Consider the following 21,409-nt stretch of genomic DNA (forward strand, 5'->3'; position numbering starts at 1 on the left):
ACCGGGGGTGGACGATCGAGAGGTCCGGGTGCCCACCTATTGAAAGGAGATCTTACACCTTCACCTGGCTTCCTGACACCCCATCTTCTTATCCATTTGATTACTTATTGTGGTTTAGTTAATTGTGTTTTTCACCTTGATTTTGGGTTTTCACTGTCCCTCTTTTCTGCACCATTCTCTTTCGTTTACCTTTACCTCGTAGGCGACCCTGGGGTAACGATTAATATTATAATTGTTTTGTATAGGACTTTCTGCCTCCCTGGATTTGCCTCCCGTGTCGCCCAACCTTGCCAACTAAGGTCAGTCGTAGTCGCAGAGGAGGAGGATGCGCCAGGTCTTCCCTGGGGTCTGTACAGAGGAGAAGATGGGGGAGGCCGATGCGGTGAACAGTAGTGGCCCTTAGACGGGAGCTGAAGATTGAGGGCTGGATTCCTTCTAGACTCGTGCCTAGTCCCACCTGGGGGTGGGGGTGGGGTAGACCGGGCCTTTTCTGCTGTCCAACAGGCGTGGCACCTTTAGGACAAAAGATCAGGTGAACTGGTGCCTGGGTAGCAGCGACCCATTTCAAATCACTGACTGCGTGCTCAGTGGCTGATGATTTGGTCTTGCTGGCATCAAGGGAAGGAGCTGTCAGAAAGGTAGAAATATTACAAATGAATGCGGAGAATTCGTGCACACGGACCTTGTACTGAGGCAGCATTCTGTCACCTGCCTTGGGCGATTAGATAAAAAGATGCCCCATTGCCCCCGGGCTGTGGACCGTTTTGCACACCATCTGGGGGGAAGTGAAGCAGGATTTTTTGTCAGTTTCATGAGTAATATTACTTTGAAACCGTTATCTTGTATTGGCTTTGTGATTTCTTAAAACACATTTTGTGTGTTATATTTGGAAAGATTAAAAAAAAAAACCCCAAAGATAACTCATCTTTTGCAGCCCCTGAAGCATCTTCACCTGTAGCCAACCTTTAAAGCCCGGCCGAAGAGAAACCAAAGTAGAGAAATTCAACAAATCTCTGCTTTAGCTGCAGCTCCCTCATCCTGAGTGAGTGAGAGGAGGAGGGGGCAAGGGAAGGAGGCAGATTTCCCTGCTAATCTGCACCAATGACAGCAGCCTGGCGTCCCTGAAGCTCAGGCAGGTGCTAGTGAGGCTGCTCGTGCATCAGTCAGGTGGAGGGGTGGGAGGGGGAGGGGGGATCTGTTCATGCCCACATGAACAGGAAGAGACTAGAGGGGGGGGTGGAGGGGAGATGCTGTGGTTGGATGCTCTGCCAGGGCGGGGGGGGGGGGGGGGGGTTCCCTGCCCAGCTCTCTGTCTGTCTCCCCTTCGGTGGAGGATGGGGGAGCAGCGGTGAGCGAGCTGCTGGCCGAGAGGTGCGTTTCTTCCTGCGCCTGGAGGGGGTGCGTGCAGCCGCTATGGGTGAGTGGACCATACTGGAGAGGCTTCTGGAGGCCGCCGTGCAGCAGCATTCGACCATGATAGGAAGGTAAGGAGCCGGAGCCTGCAACCAGCATCCCTCACTCACTGCAAGGGACCAGCCTGCTTTCCTTTCAGCTTCTCTCGCTCACCCTGCCAGCTCCCCTGCATTTCGCTGGAGCCTCCTCCGGTATTTGCAGTCTCTGTGCTCTCTCTGCATTTCGCTGGAGCCTCCTCCGGTATTTTCAGTCCCCTGTACTCTGCATTTTGCTGGAGTCTCTTCTGGTATTTTCGGTCCCTTGCACTCTGCATTTTGCTGGAGTCTCCTCTGCTATTTTCAGTCCCCTGCCCTCTCTGCATTTTGCTGGAGTCTCCTCTATTTTCAGTCCCCTGCCCTCTCTGCATTTTGCTGGAGTCTCCTCTGGTATTTTCAATCCCCTGCCCTCTCTGCATTTTGCTGCAGTCTCCTCTGGTATTTTCAGTCCCCTGCACTCTGCATTTCTCTGGAGCCTCCTCTGGTATTTTCAGTCCCCTGTACTCTGCATTTTGCTGGAGTCTCCTCTGGTATTTTCAGTCCCCTGCACTCTCTGCATTTTGCTGGTCTCCTCCGGTATTTTCAGTCCCCTGCCCTCTCTGCATTTTGTTGGAGTCTCCTCTGGTATTTTCAATCCCCTGCCCTCTCTGCATTTTGCTGCAGTCTCCTCTGGTATTTTCAGTCCCCTGCACTCTCTGCATTTCTCTGGAGCCTCCTCTGGTATTTTCAGTCCCCTGTACTCTGCATTTTGCTGGAGTCTCTTCTGGTATTTTCAGTCCCTTGCACTCTGCATTTTGCTGGAGTCTCCTCTGGTATTTTCAGTCCCCTGCCCTCTCTGCATTTTGCTGGAGTCTCCTCTGGTATTTTCAGTCCCCTGCACTCTCTGCATTTTGCTGGTCTCCTCCGGTATTTTCAGCTTCTTCACTCTCTGCCTTTGAAGATCTCCTCTGGTATTTTCAGCCCCTGCACTCTCTACATTTTGCTGGAGTCTTCTCTAATATTTTCAACCCCTGCACTCTACATTTTGCTGGAGTCTTCATCATCTTTTGCACTGGGGAGTTCACCCTAACACAGCTGATTCTGCAGTAAAATCAACAGCAGTTCTCTAGCTGAACATCTCCTGTAGAGACCTCAGAGTCCCTGAGCTACTGGAATACTTTTTAAAAAATTGTCCTTCTTTTATTGCTAGGATAGGATAGTGGTAAGGGGAGGGCATGACTGTGGGAGAAGCTGAGATTCTGTGGGGCTGTTGAATTTTTCCCCCTTGTTCTAGGGGATTTGACTGTTCATATGCCTGTCAGCCTTACCTCTATTCCACAGTTTTAGAGCTAGGAGCAGGGTAGGTGGCATGGAAAGAGGATGGAGATATGTGACAGGTGATGGAAGGTAAAGTGGTCCAGAGAAAAACAACCAAGATGGTGAGGGGTCTGCACCAAAAGCCATATGAGATGAGCCTTGAGAGCCTAAATACATATTCCTCGGAAGAGAGGACTGCCGTGGGGGGGAATATGACACAGACTTTTAAATACCTGAAAGGGATTAATGTTGCCCACTAACCTTTCCTAATGGAAAGGAAGCCGTAGAACTTGGCGCCATGATATGAAACTCCAAGGGGGTGGACTCAGGAACAACATCAGCAAATATTTTTTTCACAGAAAGGGTGGTGGATGACTGGAAGACGAGAACAGAACTGGAATTTGAAAGGGGGAAACACAGAGGATGGAAAGGCAGAAATGGGGTAACCTGGGGTAACTTTTGGAGTAAAATTTCTACATGGGGTGAGCTACACAGAGCGATAGTTACAACCCTAAACAGAAGGCATGGGGGTAACCTTACATGGAGTGGCTGCTACAACTCGAAACACCTTGCTGGGCAGACTGGGTGGACTATTTTGGTCTTTGTCCTCATTTACTGTGCTCTTAACCTTTGCAGAAGTATAAAAAAAAATGCAAGGTGTAGGAAGCAGGAGTGAGATAACCTGCTTCACGGAGCAGAGAGAGAGAGAGCCAGAGATGCTCTGTGCAATGGTGGTCTTAGAAATTGAGAGAAGGAGCTCCACAGCGGACTCAGCAGCGCATCCCTGCTCAAGGTCAGGAAACAGAGCCAGGCTGCAAGCTAGGCAAAAAAGCAGTGAAATGATACCCCAGGTAACAGCATTTCCATTTGTTCGCTGCCCTGCGCAGGAAGTATAGTTCAGTGTGTGCTGAGGATGCAGTCTGGATGCTGGGTAAATTGTAATCACTGTCATTATGCTGGTTCTTGTTAATCAGTGGGCGGTGTGTGTAAGGAGCACAGGATGGAAGCGTGCTGAGGAAAAGCCTGGGAGTGCTGATTCTGTGCCCGAGGCATGGAGCACCTGTTACAGACGCAGCATTCATTAGTGCCATGTGCTGGCGCCGCCCACCATGGCCCCACACTCCTGGAAAGCAGGCCCCCGGCTCAGAGAGGGCCATTGGGGAACACGTCGGGCCGGAGACGGAGTTGGACAAAGGCCTGAGGGAAAGAGGGTTAGCAGAGGATAGCGGGAGAGACTGGGGCATCAGCTTGGCACGCAATGATGGATTTAAACAAGGCGCAAGGACAAACAGCCTGTCACCTCTAGGACAGGAGGACTTGGGAAGGGTGCAGAGACACAGAGCCTGTCATCCATAGGACAGTCGGGCTCAGGGGATGAGCACGGGGATATAGAGCCCCTCATCTCTAGGGCTGGATGGCTGCAGAGAGGGGTTCAAGGCACAGAGCCCATCACCACGAGGACTGGATTGTTCAGGAGCTGGGCACAGGGCTACAAAGCCAAGTCACTCTAGGACTGGGTACAGGAATACCCAGTCATTCACTCATAGCTAGAAAGGACCTTTCAGAGTTTCTGTTTTGTATTTTATGGGATGGATTAGGTCCAGTGGTAGCTGCAGACTGAAGGTGAGGGAAGGGAAGCCCAGAGGAACTTTTGCCTGTTAATGAGATATTTTTTTGGGGGGGGGAGGGGGGGGGGGGCAGGGGAGATCATACAGGGTCTGTCTGTCTCTCCCAGGGTTTCTATCCTGCTTGTACCACTCACTGTTCCGCTGCAACCAGTAACGCTCCACACAGATGCCTGACCTGAATATGTCATTTGAATTTGGTCACATGTGGAAGCGTCCCCATCGAGCTCAGCAGGATCCCACTGGAAGGGAATGGGGCCAGCAGATAACCTCAGGTCATCAGGGCCAGGCTGAGCCAATCTAAGATTGTTTTTTTCTCCTTTGCCTCTATGGGACTTGTAGGACTTCCCTAAGGCAAACTCATGTGTAAAGCACACAGTGCATACAGATACCCGCAGGTCCTTATCAGAAGAGTTTCTGGTGACTTACTGCTGCTATTATTACTAAACCTTTCTATAGCACAATACGACATACGCAGCGCTGTACAAACAAACAAAAAAGACAGTCCCTGCTCAATAGAGCTTATGGTCTAATAAGACAAACATACAGGACAAGTCAGGGGCTGTTTTGAAGTCCCCTATCCCAGTGTTTTCACAGCCAAGGCATAACCACGTTAACAAAAATGTTGTGCGGCACGCCAGCCTCTGTGGAGCAGGCAGCGCTGCGAGGAGGCTCTCAAACAAAGCGAGAGAGGAGACAACGACATGCACAAACCCATCAGGGTGGACCAGCAACTTCCATATCTAAGAGCAAGAGGAGAGGGAAAGTGGGGTACGAGCTCAGCCGGAGGTGGCTCCCAGAGCTCCTTCACTGCTGCTGCTCCTGCACTCATCCAGGCCCCTGCAATAAAGTGCGCGTAAAAAAAAAAACGTTTTCTATCGCCCGCACGGCCACCTCTCCTGGGCGCCCGATGAGCTGCCACGCTAAAGCGGACACGCTAGGGGATAAACTGTGCATCCCTAGCGCTTCCATGGCATCGGGCGCCCAGGAGACGTGGCTGTGTGCGCGGGTTAGGAAGACGGACGCTCAATTTACCAGCATTCGTTTTATCCCGTGGCAGCTATTTTACCGGCACAATAGCCACGCACAATATACGTGGCCCGGAACGTGAATATTGTGGTTGTACATTGTGCACCCTGAAATGTTTTTTTTTCACATCAAGATTTTTTTTATTTTTTTTTTGCATAGTGGCTGCTTTCTGTGGTTCCTTCTACTTAGTATCGCGACGATACAAAGTAGGAGGAACCACAAAAAAAGCGCCTGGGGCACACGGGGATTTCTTGCATTGCGGGCTGATCCACATGGTATTTACATGTGATGAGCACTATTAGCTGTGCCTTTGGATGCGCGTTTTGGACGCGCTGATCCCACTTATTGCATCGGGGGTCATGGGCACGCGTCCAACCGCCCGTTAAGCTGGGCGCACTTTATTGCATCGGCCCCCACGTCCAGCGCCCCAGTGCACCCATCTCAGCCTGGGAATACGACAGACAGGTATCTGGCAGGATCTCAAAGAACAGATCATAATCAGAGATAAGCAGTGGCTTTCCCAAGTCTATGTGGCCAATAATGATTTACGGACTTTTCCTCTAAGCACATGTCCAAACCATTTTTTAACCCAGCTACTTTCACCACCTCCTCTGGCAACAGATCCTACAGTTTAACTGTGCACTGAGTGAAAAAAAACACTTTCTCTGATTTGTTTTAAATGTGCTACCTCCAAGCTTCATGGAGTGTCCCCTAGTCCTAGTATTATTTGAAAGAGTAAATAACCCCACCTGCTTTCTTGTCCCACTCCCACTCACGATTTTATATACCTTTATCTCCTCTCAGACATTCCTTCTCCAGGCCGAAGAGCCCTAACCTGTTTAGCTTCACCTCACCTCATAGGGAAGTCATTCCATTCCCTTGTACCATTTTGCTCGCCCTTCTCTGCTTCTTTTCTAGTTCTGCTATATCGTTTTTTTTTTTAGATGGAGCGACGGAAACCGCATACAATACTCAAGTTGCAGTTGCATCATGGTTTATTCCAGAAGAATGATATCCTCTGTTTTGTTTCCCATTCCTTCCTAATAATAACTAACATTTTGTTTGCTTTTTTGACTGCCACCACGTACTGAGGCCTAGGATTTAAAAGTACCATTGCACAGTCATTGCTACCTTTTGGAAGGTCTGCTGCAGGAGCACTCAGTATCCAGGGCTGGTGTGACTCGCTGTCAAACCATGCACTTGCAAGGGGCAGCAGGCTCCATGGGAGTAGTGTCGCACGGTGAGCTGAGTCGGCCTGTGAAGCCTGAGCAGCATACAGAGCCTTCCTTTTTTTGTTTTTCCTCTCCCGTTCTTTCCCTTGGCCAGTAGGAGAAGCAAGTAGCACAGAGCCTGACTGATCTTCTTCTCTCACTTCTTCCCTTAACAGTGTTGTCTTCCTGCATACGGGGCCTGTCAGTCTCGCAGTCTAAGCCGCGAGGTCTACACCATACATGAGGCTCATACTGCGAGACTGCATCCCTACGCAGGAAGTTGATGCTCTGTTAAGCAGGGATCTTCCTTGTGCATGGGGAGAAGAGCCCAGGGTAGGCTGCAGAAGATTGCAGGGCAGAGAAGATCAGAGGGGTCCGGTGACAGCTTTCTGGGAGTGGGGATGGATGGTGACAGCTTTCTGGGAGAGAGCCGGGGAGACGAATGTGAAGACAGTCTTGTAGGAAGGGGAGGGGGAGAATGCAGCAACAGTTTGGGGAGAGGGGAGGAGAAGGAGAATGCAGGGAGAGCCTTCCATGGGTAGGAGCGGGGTGCAAGGATAAGCTTGCAGTGTTTGGGGTAGGGATAGGGATAGCTTTCTTTGGGTTGGCGGGTGGGAATGCGGGGAGAGCTTTCTGAGAATTGAGAGAAGAGAAGATACAATTTGGGAGGGGGGGGGGGACAAGGAATAAAGGAGAAGGAAAGAGGATCCAGGATAGAAGGGAATGGGTGGATGAAGAAGAGAGAGAGAAAGAGAATCAAGGACTGAGGGAGAGAGGACGAAGAGGAGAGGGTGAGTGACAAAGAAATTAAGAAGTTGCCATATTGGGTCAGACCAAGGGTCCATCAAGCCCAGCATCCTGTTTCCAATAGTGGCCAATCCACGATACAAGTACCTGGCAAGTACCCAAACAGTAAATAGATCCCATGCTACTAATGCCGATAATAAGAAGTGGCTATTCCCCAAGTCAACATGATTAATAGCAATTTAGGACTTCTCCAAGAACTTATGCAAACTTTTTTTTTTAAACTCAGCTACACTAACTGCTTTAACCACATCCTCTGGCAATGAATTCCAGAGCTTAATTATGTGTTGCGTAAAATATTTTTCTGATTTGTTTTAAATGTGCTACTTGCTAATTTCATGGAGTGTCCCCTAGTCTTTTTATTATCTGAAAGCGTAAATAACCGATTCACATTTGCTGTTCAATTCTTTTCATGATTTTAAAGACCTCTATCATATCCCACCTCAGTAGTCTCTTCTCCAAGCTGAACAATCCTAACCTCTTTAGCCTTTCCTCACAGGGGAGCCATTCCATCCCCTTTATCATTTTGTTCGCCCTTCTCTGTACCTTCTCCAATACATTAATATCTTTTTTGAGATACAGCAACAGAAATTGTCCACAGTATTCAAGGTGTGGTCTCACCATGGAGCAATACAGAGGCATTATGATATTCTCAGCTTTATTCACCATTCCCTTCCTAATAATTAACATTCATTTGCTCTTTTGACTGCCACAGCACACTGAGCCGACGATTTTAAAGTATTATCCACTATGACGCCTAGATCTCTTTCCTGGGTGGTAGCTCCTAATATGGAACCTAACATCATGTAACTGCAGCATGGGTTATTTTTCCCTATATGCAACACCTTGCACTTGTCCACATTAAATTTAATCTGCCATTTGGATGCCCAGTCTTCCAGTCTTGTAATGTCCTCCTGCAATTTATCACAATCTGTTTGTGATTTAACTACTCTGAATAATTTTCTGTCATCTGCAAGTTTGATCACCTCACGCATTGTATTCCTTTCCAGGAATGAGGATGGAAGGAGAGGCAAAGAGGCCAGGTTATTGGGTAAAGGGAGAGGAAGAAAGGACCCATGGGGGAGGAGAAGAAGAATGGTGGGGATGAGAGAGAGGATTCTGGGGGAGGGGGAGAGGAAATCCATGAAGGGTAACTTCTAATCTCATCTGGTCTGAAGCGCCTCCAGCATCATGCTGCATCCAAGGAACATGGTTGAAGTCCCTGTAGCTCTTGAGCCCTTTTATAGGTCCTGTTGGTAGGACTTCCTGTGACACGCTCAGATGACATCACATCCTGCCTTGTATAAAGGGAGGCTCAGAACCCCTATCTAGTGCCTTTGTAATAGGTCCTCTGCTTTCTTTGTAGTGCCAGTTGCCCAGTGTGTTCCTGCCTCACTCCTGGTGTCATCCTTGTGAGTCCTGTGATTCCCTGTTCCTCTAAATTGTCCTTGTCTGCCTCGGTGCTTGTTCCTGCGTTACTCATTTCACCTTCAGACCAGACTCTGTTCTTGCTCAGCTTGGCCAGCTGTCTAGCCTCTATCATCTCCTTGGACCACGACAGAAAAGCTCTGTTATCTGGCAGAACCTGAGGGCTCAACCCAAGGGAGAGGTGATTGGCTAGGCAAAGATCTACTCCAGGAGTGCACCAGTGTTAAGGCCTATCTTGTGCTTGCACGAGACAGGCTGTGCAAACGTAACAGCGGCACTAGGGCTCACTACCTCCTAGCATGATAGATTGCGAAGGCCATGAGTTCTGCTGACTCACCAGTGCTTCAGCTTCTGCAAGGTTTGGCCTTGCAAGTCTAGCAGCTCACCACTTCTATGCAAACCCTAGCTCGGCGCATGGATGCTCTCCCTTCGCAGAGCCCAGCTCTTCAACCTCCGAGTCCAGTTCCAGCCCTTCTGGTGCCGCAACTTTATTCTGGGGCACTGCTCTGCTATGACGGGATTCCAAAGGCCTGCAGGGGGCTCTTGAACCAGTGTCAAATAGTATTTGAACTACAAGCTGCCGGTTTCCCTTCAGACTGAGCAAAATTGGCTTCTATTATATCACTCCTCACTGGACTTAACAGTAGCACAAGGGATCACTACCTCCCAACATGACAAGAAAATAAGGTAGGAGGAAGGGGATAAGAAAAGGAGGAGAGAACGCAGGAGAAAGAGGACAAAGGAGAAGGCATAGGAAAAGGCAAGCAGGCAGGAAAAGACCAGGAAGAAGAGAAGAAAGTAAGAAGAGAGAATCCACTCAGAAGGAAAGAGACAAAGAAGGGAGAGAGAACTACAACAGAAAAAGGATACCAGAGAGAGTGAGAAATAAAAAAAAAGAACAAAGCTCAGAGAATGAGAAAAAATTACATATTGAACCAGAAAATCAAACCAGCGACACCAAAGGCTGGATAGATATTAGAAACATATTGCCCATCTAGTCTGCCCATCCACACAACTGCTCAGCTCTACAAGCCCTACTATTCCCTCAGAGATCTCCTGTGCTTTGCCCATGCTTTCTTGAATTCAATTTCTGTCCTTGTCTTCACCACCTCCACTAAGAGGCTGTTCTGTGCATCCACCATCCTTTCTGTGAAAAAAATATTTCCTAAGATTACTCCTTTCGCTCTCATCCTATGACCCCTCGTTCCAGAGTCACCATTCCTCGTTCCTCTCATCCTATGACCCCTCATTCCAGAGTCACAGTTCCATTGAAACAAACCCACCTCTTATGCACTGATATTGCGAAGTATTTATTTATTTATTTATTTAAAAAATGTTATATACCGACGGTCGTTGGGAACATCTCATCGGTTTACATGAAACAGAATACAGCAAACAAGCTTTACATTAAACAAGGAACTGAAGTAATAAATTTAGGGCTAACAAGGCACTGAGAAGGTGAAGAACTAAATTTTATACATATAGTAAATGAAGTAATTATATACAAGACTAAGTAATTATACACAAACTAAGTAAATGTATACATATAATGATCTAAGTCATTGAAAACAGATGGATCAAGTCATTGAGGGTAGCAACACGGAGAAGCTAGGCAAGGGGGATATATAAAGGATGGATAGAGAGAAATAATATTGAAGGCCAGGGGGTAGGTGTCAACTAATGAAACTTGGGACTGTACGTGAGGAAAGATTGTTCATGTGTAAGCCTGCTTACAAAGCCAGGTCTTGAGGTTCTGTTTGAATTTTTTTGGGCAAGGTTCCTGGCAGAGAGTGGAGGGCATATTGTTCCATAGGGAAGGACCGGCTATGGAGAGCGCACGGTCTTTGGTGGATATGAGCTTGGTAAGTTTAGGTGAAGGTGTGTGTAATGTAGCCAGATATTGTTTTCTGGTGGGTCTGGCAGGGGTGCGAAAAGTGAGGTACTCTTTGAACCAGTTCATATTTTGGTTGTGATTTATGGATGAGCGTGAGAGTCTTGTATATAAATGAGCTGGAAAGAAATACGACGAGTGAGATAATCAAATTTGCAGATGACACAAAATTGTTCAGAGTAGTTAAATCACAAGCAGATTGTGATAAATTGCAGGAAGACCTTGTGAGACTGGAAAATTGGGCATCCAAATGGCAGATGAAATTTAATGTGGATAAGTGCAAAGTGATGCATATAGGGAAAAATAACCCATGCTATAATTACACAATGTTGGGTTCCATATTAGGTGCTACAACCCAAGAAAGAGATCTAGGCGTCATAGTGGATAACATATTGAAATCGTCGGTTCAGTGTGCTGTGGCAGTCAAAAAAGCAAACAGAATGTTGGGAATTATTAGAAAGGGAATGGTGAATAAAACGGAAAATGTCATAATGCCTCTGTATCGCTCCATGGTGAGACCGCACCTTGAATACTGTGTACAATTCTGGTCGCCGCATCTCAAAAGAGATATAATTGCGATGGAGAAGGTACAGAGAAGGGCTACCAAAATGATAAGGGGAATGGAACAGCTCCCCTATGAGGAAAGACTAAAGAGGTTAGGACTTTTCAGCTTGGAGAAGAGACGGCTGAGGGGGGATATGATAGAGGTGTTTAAAATTATGAGAGGTCTAGAATGGGTAGATGTGAATCGGTTATTTACTCTTTCGGATAGTAGGAAGACTAGGGGGCACTCCATGAAGTTAGCATGGGGCACATTTAAAAAAAATCGGAGAAAGTTCTTTTTTACTCGATGCACAATTAAACTCTGGAATTTGTTGCCAGAGGATGTAGTTAGTGCAGCTGGCACTTAGTATAGCGGTGTTTAAAAAAGGATTGGATAAGTTCTTGGAGGAGAAGTCGATTACCTGCTATTAAGTTCACTTAGAGAATAGCCACTGCAATTAGCAACGGTAACATGGAATAGACTTAGTTTTTGGGTACTTGCCAGGTTCTTATGGCCTGGATTGGCCACTGTTGGAAACAGGATGCTGGGCTTGATGGACCCTTGGTCTGACCCAGTATGGCATTTTCTTATGTTCTTATAGGATCCGTGATGTGATTGGTAGCCAATGTAGATGTTTCAGGACAGGTGTAATATGTTAATTTCTGTGGGCATTGGTGAGGATCTGGGCAGCGGCATTTTGGAGCATTTGGAAGGGTTGGGTAGCATTTTTGGGAAGGCCCAGAAGAATGGCGTTGCAGTAGTCAATTTTTGACAGTATGAAGGATTGGAGTATTGTCCGAAAGTCACTGAAATGAAAAGGTGTTTCAGTTTTTTTAACATGTGGAGCTTGAAGAAGCAGTCTTTTAAGGTGGTGTTGATGAACTTTTTTAGAGTGAGATGGTTGTCAAGGGTGACGCCGAGGCTACGTACATGTTGTGACCGGGTGATGTCAGTAGGTAGATTGTTAGGCAGGGGGAGGTTTAGGTTAACATTGTGGGATGAGATATGTAAGAGCTTGGTTAGGTAGTGTTGAGTGCCAGGAAGTTGTTTGCGAGGAGGGTGCTGATTGCAGCGAGGGCAGCATCCCAGGTCTTAAGGGCTTCGCACAAAGTGTCCTTAATTGGAATAAGGATCTGTACGCCGTCCGCATATATGAAATGTGGAAGACCAAGATCAGAAAGGAGATGGCAGCGGGGAAGTAGATATATATTGAATAGGGTGGAAGATAATGAGGAGCCTTGCAGGACGCCTTGCGTAAGGTTAGTTGGTTTAGATTCACAGTTCCCAATTTTTACTCTGTATTGTCTGTCATTAAGGTATGATTGAAACCAGCGAAGTGCGATGCCGGAGATGCCGATTTCTTTGAGGCATTCTATTAGAATGGTATGGTTGACGGTGTCAAATGCGGCAGATATGTCAAGGAGGGCCAAGATGAACGATTGGCCTTTGTCAAGTCCTTTTATGATGTGGTCAGTGAGGGAAATGAGGAGGGTCTCGGTGCTGTGGTGTTTTCGGAAACCATATTGTGAGGGGAAGAGTATGTGATGTTCATCTAAATAGTCTGTGAGTTGGCAATTAATGTTTTTTCTAGGATTTTTGTTAAGAAGGGAAGGTTGGATATGGGGTGAAAGTTGGCTGGATCTGCAGGGTAGTTTTTTTTAGGATAGGTTTAACTATGGCTTGTTTAAGTTGGTTAGGGTCTGTGCCCAGTGTGATGGATCTATTGATGATGTTGGAAATAGGTTTGGAGATTATGTTAAATGTTTCTGTCACACATTTTTTAAATGTCTCTGTCACATATCCCCATATGCTTTAGAATGAGGACCACTGACCATTTTCATAGCCACCCTCTGGAGCAACTCCATCTTGTTTATATCCTTTTGCAGGTGCGGTCTCCAGACTGTACTCAGTATTCCCAGTGAGGTCTCACCAGAGACCTATACAGGGGCAATATCACCTCCCTTTTCCTGCTGACCATTCCTCTCCCCATGCAACCAAGCATCTTTCTGGCTTTTGCTGTCGCTTTATTCATCTGTTTGATCACCTGAAGATCATCAGATACCATCACTCCCACATCCCTCTCTTGTTTCATGCACAGAAGAATTTCACATCCTAGACCGTACTGCTACCTTGGGATCTTGCATCCCAAATACATGACTCTGCAATTTTTTTCGCATTAAATCTTAGCCAGACTCTAGACCATTCTTCAAGCTTCATGAAATCCCTCCTCATGTTTTCCACTCCTTCCAGAGTGTCTATCCTGTTGCAGATTTTGGTATCAACTGCAAAAAAAAAAAACCCCAAACTTTTCCCAATAGCCCTTCCAAAATATCACTTACAAAAATGTTGAAAAGAGCCGGTTCAAGCACCAATCCCTGCAGCAAACCACTAATGATATCCTGCCCAGAGTGAGCTCCATTTACCACCGCCCTTTGTCGCCTCTCACTCAACCAATCAATCAGTCACTCTGGGTTCCATGCCAAGGGCACTCAGTTTATTTATAAGTGGCCTACGCGGAACCATGGCAAAAGCCTTACTGAAATCAAAGTACACTACATCTAACGCTCTCCCCCGACCTAATTCTGGTCACCTAGTCAAAGATTCGTCTAATAAGACCTGCCTCTGGTAAAACCATGTTGGTTCGGTAACAAAATTTAAATAATGTGCTTTTAGGTTTATTGTGAGAGTAGATTACTACAATTTTCCATGGGGACAGTCCAGTGGACAAGAGCCCATATACACCTTCCTGCCCCCACCCCCATCCCCTGTACTCCAAATAAACTGCTTGCTCATTACCGGCACCACGGACAAAAAGTGTCCCCGATTCACCCACCAGCAATCTGGTGGCCTTACTCTAACTCTGCCACTCCTGTAAACGGGGTTCAGACACTCATAAAATTATTGCTGGGTTAAAAAAAGAAGGGCTCCATTTGAATTGACAGGGAATGGCAGGGGAGGGCAGCGCCAGTTCTGTCTATAACTCTACACAGTCACTACCACAGAGGCACTCACCTAATCTTAATGTCCAGTGAAAAATCATCCATCATCATCATTTATTTATTTATGACAGGCTTTTCCACCAAGAGAGCTCAAAGCCATTTACAATTTGTTAAATTCTTCCTTCCTTTATAGCTTCTTCTGAAATTGTTTTGTTTTTTTTAATTTGTTTCTTGAGATTTTGATATTCTTAGCTACATTTTCAAACACACACATAGGGATTTCTGAAGTGTGAGACAAAGAAGCAGCAAGCAGAATCCATAAAATGAATATTCCTCTGGAAAAAAAAAAAAAAAAGCAGAAGCCACTTCTAAAATTAGAATTAACGAGGCTCGGTTTCTTCTGATCAAGACAATCTTGAAAAGCTGCCCGTGCTGCTGCCAGGATTATTCACGCTAAAGATTCGATCACTGCCACATAATTATCGGCAACGTGTGAACAGAACAAAAAGAAGAATAATCAGAGGTCCCTATCCAGGGCTTCCAGGGAATTACAGAGGTGGGCGTTTCCCCAAGGCACAGCAAGACAGTGCGCCTAGGGCAGGATGGGCGGAAAGCAGGTAAACGCAGAGGCGCTGGGGGGAATAAGGACAGGCTTTCTTGAGGGGCAGAAAATACTTGGAATATGTATTTTTAAAAAAATGTAGCTAACCTTAAAAAAAAATCACAAGAAAAGGCTCTTATTAGATAGGGAAACAAGAATCAATCCCAAGCCAGGGCTGAGTTTAGTCTTCACCGGGTGCAGATTTCAAACAGAATAGGAATTTCTCCCTTCCACTTCCCAAAGCCAGTTTTCTGGGAGCCTTACAGTAGGGTTATCCTTTCAGAGAAACTTCGGTGTCAAATCATTAGGCAAACGACTTAGCATTTCCAGCCCCTGCATTTTGCTAGCCTTCTCCAGTATTTTCAGCCACCACCCCAGGCCTGCTCTTTTTATTTTGCCAGGGAATGGTAATTTCAAACCCCTGTGCTCTTTGCTATAGTCTCTTCTGGTTTGTTTAGACCTCCCCCACCCCCCTGCTTTTCCTATTTTGTCAACCTCCTCTGGTATTTTCAGCACCCGGGAGCGCTCTTAATGTATCCAGCAGAGTTCTGGGAGAAGTGCATAGCAGGTGCTTCTTGTCAGTTTCTAAAGGTATAACAAGGCCTACTCCCTTTCTGCCCTCCTCTATCTGTTAATACGAAGCAATTGCTGGATACTGCTTTAAATCAAGACGCTGGGCTAAATGTGCCGCTGTCTGCTTTCTCTAGGCTGGAGGCTTTGGTTGGGGCAAAGTGAGATGCACAACACAGTGTCAGGGTTAAATCCCAGCAAAGTATTTGAGCAATTGTCGCGAGAATCGATTAGATAAAAGTTTTGAAGGGTGTTAGCACTGCACAGTCTGAAACTGGAAGGATTCAACCTAAATCCACATGCCAAAACCTACCATCATAAATCCTATAAATAAATAAATAAATAAATACCATCATAAATCGGTATAATAAAAATAATAAAATAAATAAATAAATAAATAAATGTGATGTTTTGGCACATGATAATACAGCTCTCCGGTTGGAAGTTCGAGAATGCTGAAAACACTTTCAAATCGAGAAATTTGAGATGAATTAGCTTTCCTAGGGCCCCTAATATTTCAGGAATATCTCTGTTCACAAGTTATTTTAAAGCAGTATTAGGAGTTGCAGAATCTGCCTACCTACTACCAGTTAGAGAGAATCCCACCCTACTCGTATCTCAGGTAGAGACACATCCGCAGGACTCCTTAGGTCATTTGTCCACTGAATTATTACCATCTTCTACGACCAGAGCTGCTTTACTGGTGACCTTAGCCTTAGAATCAGATAAAGAATGGATTATTTGTGGGGGGAGTTTCCCAAGCGGGATACAAATTTGGGGTCATAATATTGGTGCCTTTCTTAATGTGACTGGTGAAACTCAGATTTGTAGAGCGGGTTTCCAGAGTTGAGGGCATGAGGGGGCTTTATTTCCTCCTTCAGATATCCTTGTAGGTACAGGCAAAATACATATTTATGGTTTTGATCCTGCTCAGTCCATAGTCTCACAGGTAGGAGGATGCTCAAGAGATCAAAGAAGAAGAGGATGGGCCCTTGCATTCTCTGGACGATTGATACTGGTTTTCATTTTCTGTTCAGTTTTGCTGTTTCTTGTTCTGATTTAACTATTTTTATGTTATAATGTTTTAATTTTCTTTTTTTTTTCTTTTTGACCTAGCAGTCTGTTTCAGGATCTTTATCATGTCTGAAGTATCATGTTCATATTTGGGGGGGGGGGGGGAGTTAAGAATTGCTTATTGTAGTAATTGAACATGATTATTTCTTTTGTTAATGCACCATAAAGTGAGAAATAAGATATAGAAACCCTTCTGAGAACACAAATGCAGATTGTGAATCACAGTAACACGAAATGTTGTCCTGCAAACACATGAGAATAATACTGCTGTGATCATTTTTATATTTATACATCTTTTTTCTCTTTTTACTCCGGGGACATAGGATACTCCTGACAGTCGTGGTAATCTTTCGGATTCTGATAGTTGCCATTGTCGGGGAGACGGTGTACGAGGATGAACAGACCATGTTTATGTGCAATACTCTGCAGCCTGGGTGTAACCTGGTCTGCTACGACAAAGCCTTCCCCATCTCCCATATCCGCTACTGGGTATTCCAGATCATCCTGGTCTGCACCCCCAGCCTCTGCTTCATCACTTACTCTGTCCACCAGTCCGCCAAGCAAAAGGACCGCCGCTACTCCTTCCTCTACCCGCTCTTGGAGAAGGACTGCATAAAGGACAACAAGAAAGTGAAGAATGTCAATGGGATTCTGCTGCAGAATCCAGATGCGCCTTCCAAAGAGGAGCCAGACTGCCTGGAAATCAAAGAGATTCCGAGCACGCCAGTGAGGACCACCAAAAATTCCAAGGTCAAGCGCCAAGAAGGTATATCCCGCTTCTACATTATACAGGTGGTTTTCAGGAATGCGCTGGAAATTGGCTTCTTGGCAGGGCAGTACTTCCTCTATGGTTTTAACGTCCCTGCCATCTTTGAGTGTGACAGGTACCCCTGTGTCAAGGAGGTGGAGTGCTATGTATCAAGGCCAACTGAGAAGACAGTCTTCTTGGTCTTCATGTTTGCCGTCAGTGGGATCTGTGTGCTCCTCAACCTGGCTGAACTCAACCACTTGGGCTGGCGGAAAATCAAGACTGCCATGAGAGGGGTGAAGGCACGGAAGAAGTCCACCTGTGAACTCAAGAAGAAGGACCTGTCCCCTCTGGCTCAAGTGCCTACTCTGGGAAGGACACAGTCCAGTGAGTCAGCTTACGTTTGATGTTGTGTCCTTGTTGAATAGCTTTATGACTTTTCTAAAAGACTCCTTTGGCTTGCACAGATCCAGGAAGCCATCCGGGCCTGGGCAGCTCCGTCATCCAGACTGGAACACCAGCGTGGCAAGACCCTGAGGATCTCTTTTTACCTATCATTCGTTATGCCCGTAAGAAGAGTAGCAGTCCTTGGCTTGGGGGTGGGGGAAACAGGCTATAAGAGAGGTAAGACTGTTACTCATTGGAGTAAACATCAATGGACTGATGGACTCAATGGAAACGAGCATGCATGGGTAAACAATTAGTTAATTTATCAATTCTTTTTTGTGACCCCTTTTCTTCCTATTGAATTGTTCCTAATTTTTTACCCTACTTCCCCAACCTGGAGGAATCCAGCAGGTTCTGGTAAAAGTCACATAACTCTGGAGTCATCACCTTCACTATTTTCCTACTATCCTAATCCATGTTCTTCCATACTAGGCATGGAAATAAAAATTGATTGGCGCAGTTATATGCCCATAACTTACCCATTACTCCACTATCCCAGAAGGAAGGGGCAGCTCCTCTCTCTTTTTCCACAACAAACAAACTACATGAGATGAGCCAAGGTTATGAGCTGAAGCCCAGATCTTCCACTTAGCAGCTCTTTTTTGATCATTTCAATCCCCTTAGTTCTATTTTTAAATTCTAATGTCCTTAGCTATGTCACTTAGCCTTTTGTTTGTGATTTCTTCCACTCAGCAGCAGGATGTGGTAATTCCCCATACACACACTGTTAGTATTTGTTTCAATATGGTGCAAGCCTTAAAGTTATTAAGCTGCAAGGCTTCTGAGAGTGAAGCCTTCCTTATTACACTGTATTCACAGTGTAAATACTGGGCAAGATATCTCTGGAAGTATATGTTACTTACACCTGACAACTCAGCAGAGTTATGGAAGTGCGTTATGTACTGTGCTAACACTCAGCACTCTATGCTTCCATTTACAACCCTGGAATAGTTCAGAACAGGGGTAGACAACTCTGTTTCTCGAGTGCCACCAACAGGTCTGGCTTTCAGGATATCCATAATATGCATAGGATATATTTGCATGCACTGTATGCAAATATACCTCATGCATATTCATTGTGGATATCCTGAAAACCAGACAAGGGTGCTGCACTTGAGAACCAGAGTTGCCTACCCCAGTTTAGTCTATTCCACAGAGGGAAGTCTCCTTATGGGCCAGGGCTTTCCAAGGCTGTCCTGGGGATCCCACAGCCGGTTGGGTTTTCAGGATAACCACCATGAATATGCATGAAATAAATCTGCGTATCAGGCAGACTCAGTGCATGCAAATGGACCTCATGCATATTCCCTGTGGATATCCTGAAAACGTGACTGGCTGTGAGGGGTCCCCAGGCTTGGGAAGCCCCATTGTAGGGGCATTTCACTTTCGCTGTGAGAACATTTCCCCTGTTCCAAGAACATTTGGCCTTCAGGATCTGCACTTATGAGGATGGGTCCAGGAACAGGAACAAACCTTCCAAAGTCCCGAGTTCCTTCCTATGGAAGTGATTCCTGCTACAAGAACATTCCACCTTCCAAACTAGGGCCCAGGTGTTCCAAAAGGTTTTCCCCATTTTGCGATCTCTGGGAAAACATGCTTGGCGCATCTGGTTCTTAAGCGCCTCTTTTCACAGGTCCTTCCTATGGAAGCCATTCTTACTGTAGAGAGGCTTTGCTTTCAGTACATCTGGACCTGGGCTCCAGGGGACGTTCTTATAGGAAGAATCCACTGCAGTAGCATGTAGGTAATTACTACTTCCTGGGTATGCACCTGGTGCTTCCGCTGGGCCTCCAGAGGTTTATGCACAGAACTAGCAGAGGGGCATGGTTGGAGTTGACCCCAAAGCCAGGTCGCTGTTCCACTGCCTCTGGGTGTGCTGCCCTCACCTCTGTGCTGCCCTCCTTGAGATGGGAACAGCTCGCACTTTTTGGGCAGCACTGTCTGATGTACTGTTCTGTAGGTATCAATGTCAAACAGCACAGTAGCAGCTTTCGCTCTGTAAATAAAATAAAAAGGGACTTTTTTTTTGTTGTTGTTTGACTGTGACGCTGTATTTGGCAAGACGCCTAGAAACAATTTTATGCTTATTTGAACTTCTAAAATCTAAGAAAAATAAAATACGTTGTGTATAAAACACGAGGAGTCAGGCGTAGGATATGAACGAGAGAAAGACAAGAAAAAGGAGAGGTGATGAGCCCGAGGAAAATGGGATCAGACTTTGGTATAGGTGGAGGTCCTGACTTTATAACAGGGTGTGGGAGCTCAGCTGTCCCCCGCCCCCCCATCCTCAGTCCAAGCTTGTGTGAACATCAGCAGCATTGCCAGAGGAAGAACTGACGTCCTTGGCAAGGGGAGGAAACAGCACCTGAGCTATTTCAGTCCAGATCCTGTGATAGTTAATTTGCACTTTTAAAGAGGTGAGATTTCATTCATATACATGGCCTCTATTTATAGAGCCAGCTGTGCTCCCGCCAGGGACTGTACATCTCAGAGGAGGCTGGCTGGCTGTTTCCGCTCCGGGAGTAGCCTTGCAAGAATAAATATGACTAGGCACAAAGCACTGTCAGTGCACACTGCGCTGTACAGGACAGGCCACAAAGTGCACCATGCTTCCCTCTAAACTGGTTGTTGAAGCACTGGGAGGTTCAGTGCCTTGGTCAAGATCAGGAAGATTGGTGGCAGTAATGGGGATTGGATGCAAGGAGAGATTTGATTTTTTAGTTTATTTTATTCCATGTGGGCACAAACTGGGAGTAAAGCCTTTTATCCGCCATGCTCTGGCTCTCTACCTGGGCTCAGCTCTCGGTTATAAACACTGGTAATTCCTTCTGGTTTCAGCTTTGAGTCTGTGTGTGTCCTTTACTTCCTCCCGCACCCCCCGCCCCGTGTGAGATGGTCCCCGGGGCAAAATGTGCAGAGGCAGCCACCTCCGGAGGTCCAATCCCACGTACAGTTTATGGCTCCTACAGCCAAATACACAGCAAACATCATTTACACCAGAGCACAGGACTCACTGAAATATGTACAACAAGCTGCTTAGCACCTGAATAATTCCACACAATATGCTAATTACAATTGGATTACATGCAGAACACAGAAGTTAATTCCATCTATCCACTGCCTTTCAGTGTAATTTTGCATATCTGGCATGCAACGTTTGTGCTTTTTATTTCAATGGAATACCAATTTTAGTCCAAGCTCTTCAAACAGGCATCCACTCAGGCTTGAATAGTTTTGGCGTCTGCTCTATACAGGAAGGTTTACAAGGGAGTCACGTTATTAAAAACAGGATTTGAAGCATCCCCCACCCTGACTGGGAGCCTCCTCCCTGTGGAACTGGCCGGGCCACAACTACTCCTGGACCCTGGCTGACCAGGTGAACAACCTGTCCTCAGCTTCAGGGGCTAGGCTGGAATGTAACCCGGTCCCTCTCTGCCCCCTCCCCCCCATCTACCAGGGAGGAAGCAGGGGCAGGCCAAGCCGCTTGAAGACTTTCAAGGACACTTTAAAAGCAGCAGTTTGCCACCAGTCCCTCCCAGCAGCAAATTCTGCAAAACCCAAAGCAGACGTGGGCATGGTGCGGGTCACATGTCTCCCCCACCGAGGTTATGATGGGCACATGGCATTAGTAAGGGAGGGAGAGGAGGGGTAGGTCATGCCAGTAGCTGCTGGGGTGGGGGGAGTCACACCAGTCTCATCAGAGCCTGACTTACCAAAGCAGGCAGTAAACGAGCCACGAGACAGGCGCGTGCAT

The 21,409-nt window shown here is 46.4% G+C and overlaps 1 protein-coding gene across 2 annotated transcripts; it reads left to right on the plus strand.

Annotated features, from left to right (window-relative positions):
* The first annotated feature begins 1,378 nt into the window (after positions 1–1,378).
* LOC115073398 (gap junction delta-2 protein-like) lies at positions 1,379–21,010 on the plus strand. Of its 2 annotated transcripts, XM_029571798.1 has the most exons (3): positions 1,379–1,484; positions 16,784–17,595; positions 17,676–21,010. In XM_029571798.1, the coding sequence occupies exons 1-3, from the start codon at positions 1,414–1,416 to the stop codon at positions 17,825–17,827; spliced, it is 1,035 nt and encodes a 344-aa protein (XP_029427658.1). In that variant the 5' UTR covers positions 1,379–1,413; the 3' UTR covers positions 17,828–21,010. The 2 variants fall into 2 exon arrangements, with proteins under 2 accessions (XP_029427658.1, XP_029427659.1); XM_029571799.1 differs by having other exon boundaries at positions 16,784–17,818.
* The last annotated feature ends 399 nt before the right edge of the window (positions 21,011–21,409 follow it).

Source organism: Rhinatrema bivittatum, chromosome 11, assembly GCF_901001135.1.
Source record: "Rhinatrema bivittatum chromosome 11, aRhiBiv1.1, whole genome shotgun sequence".
Taxonomy (NCBI): domain Eukaryota; kingdom Metazoa; phylum Chordata; class Amphibia; order Gymnophiona; family Rhinatrematidae; genus Rhinatrema; species Rhinatrema bivittatum.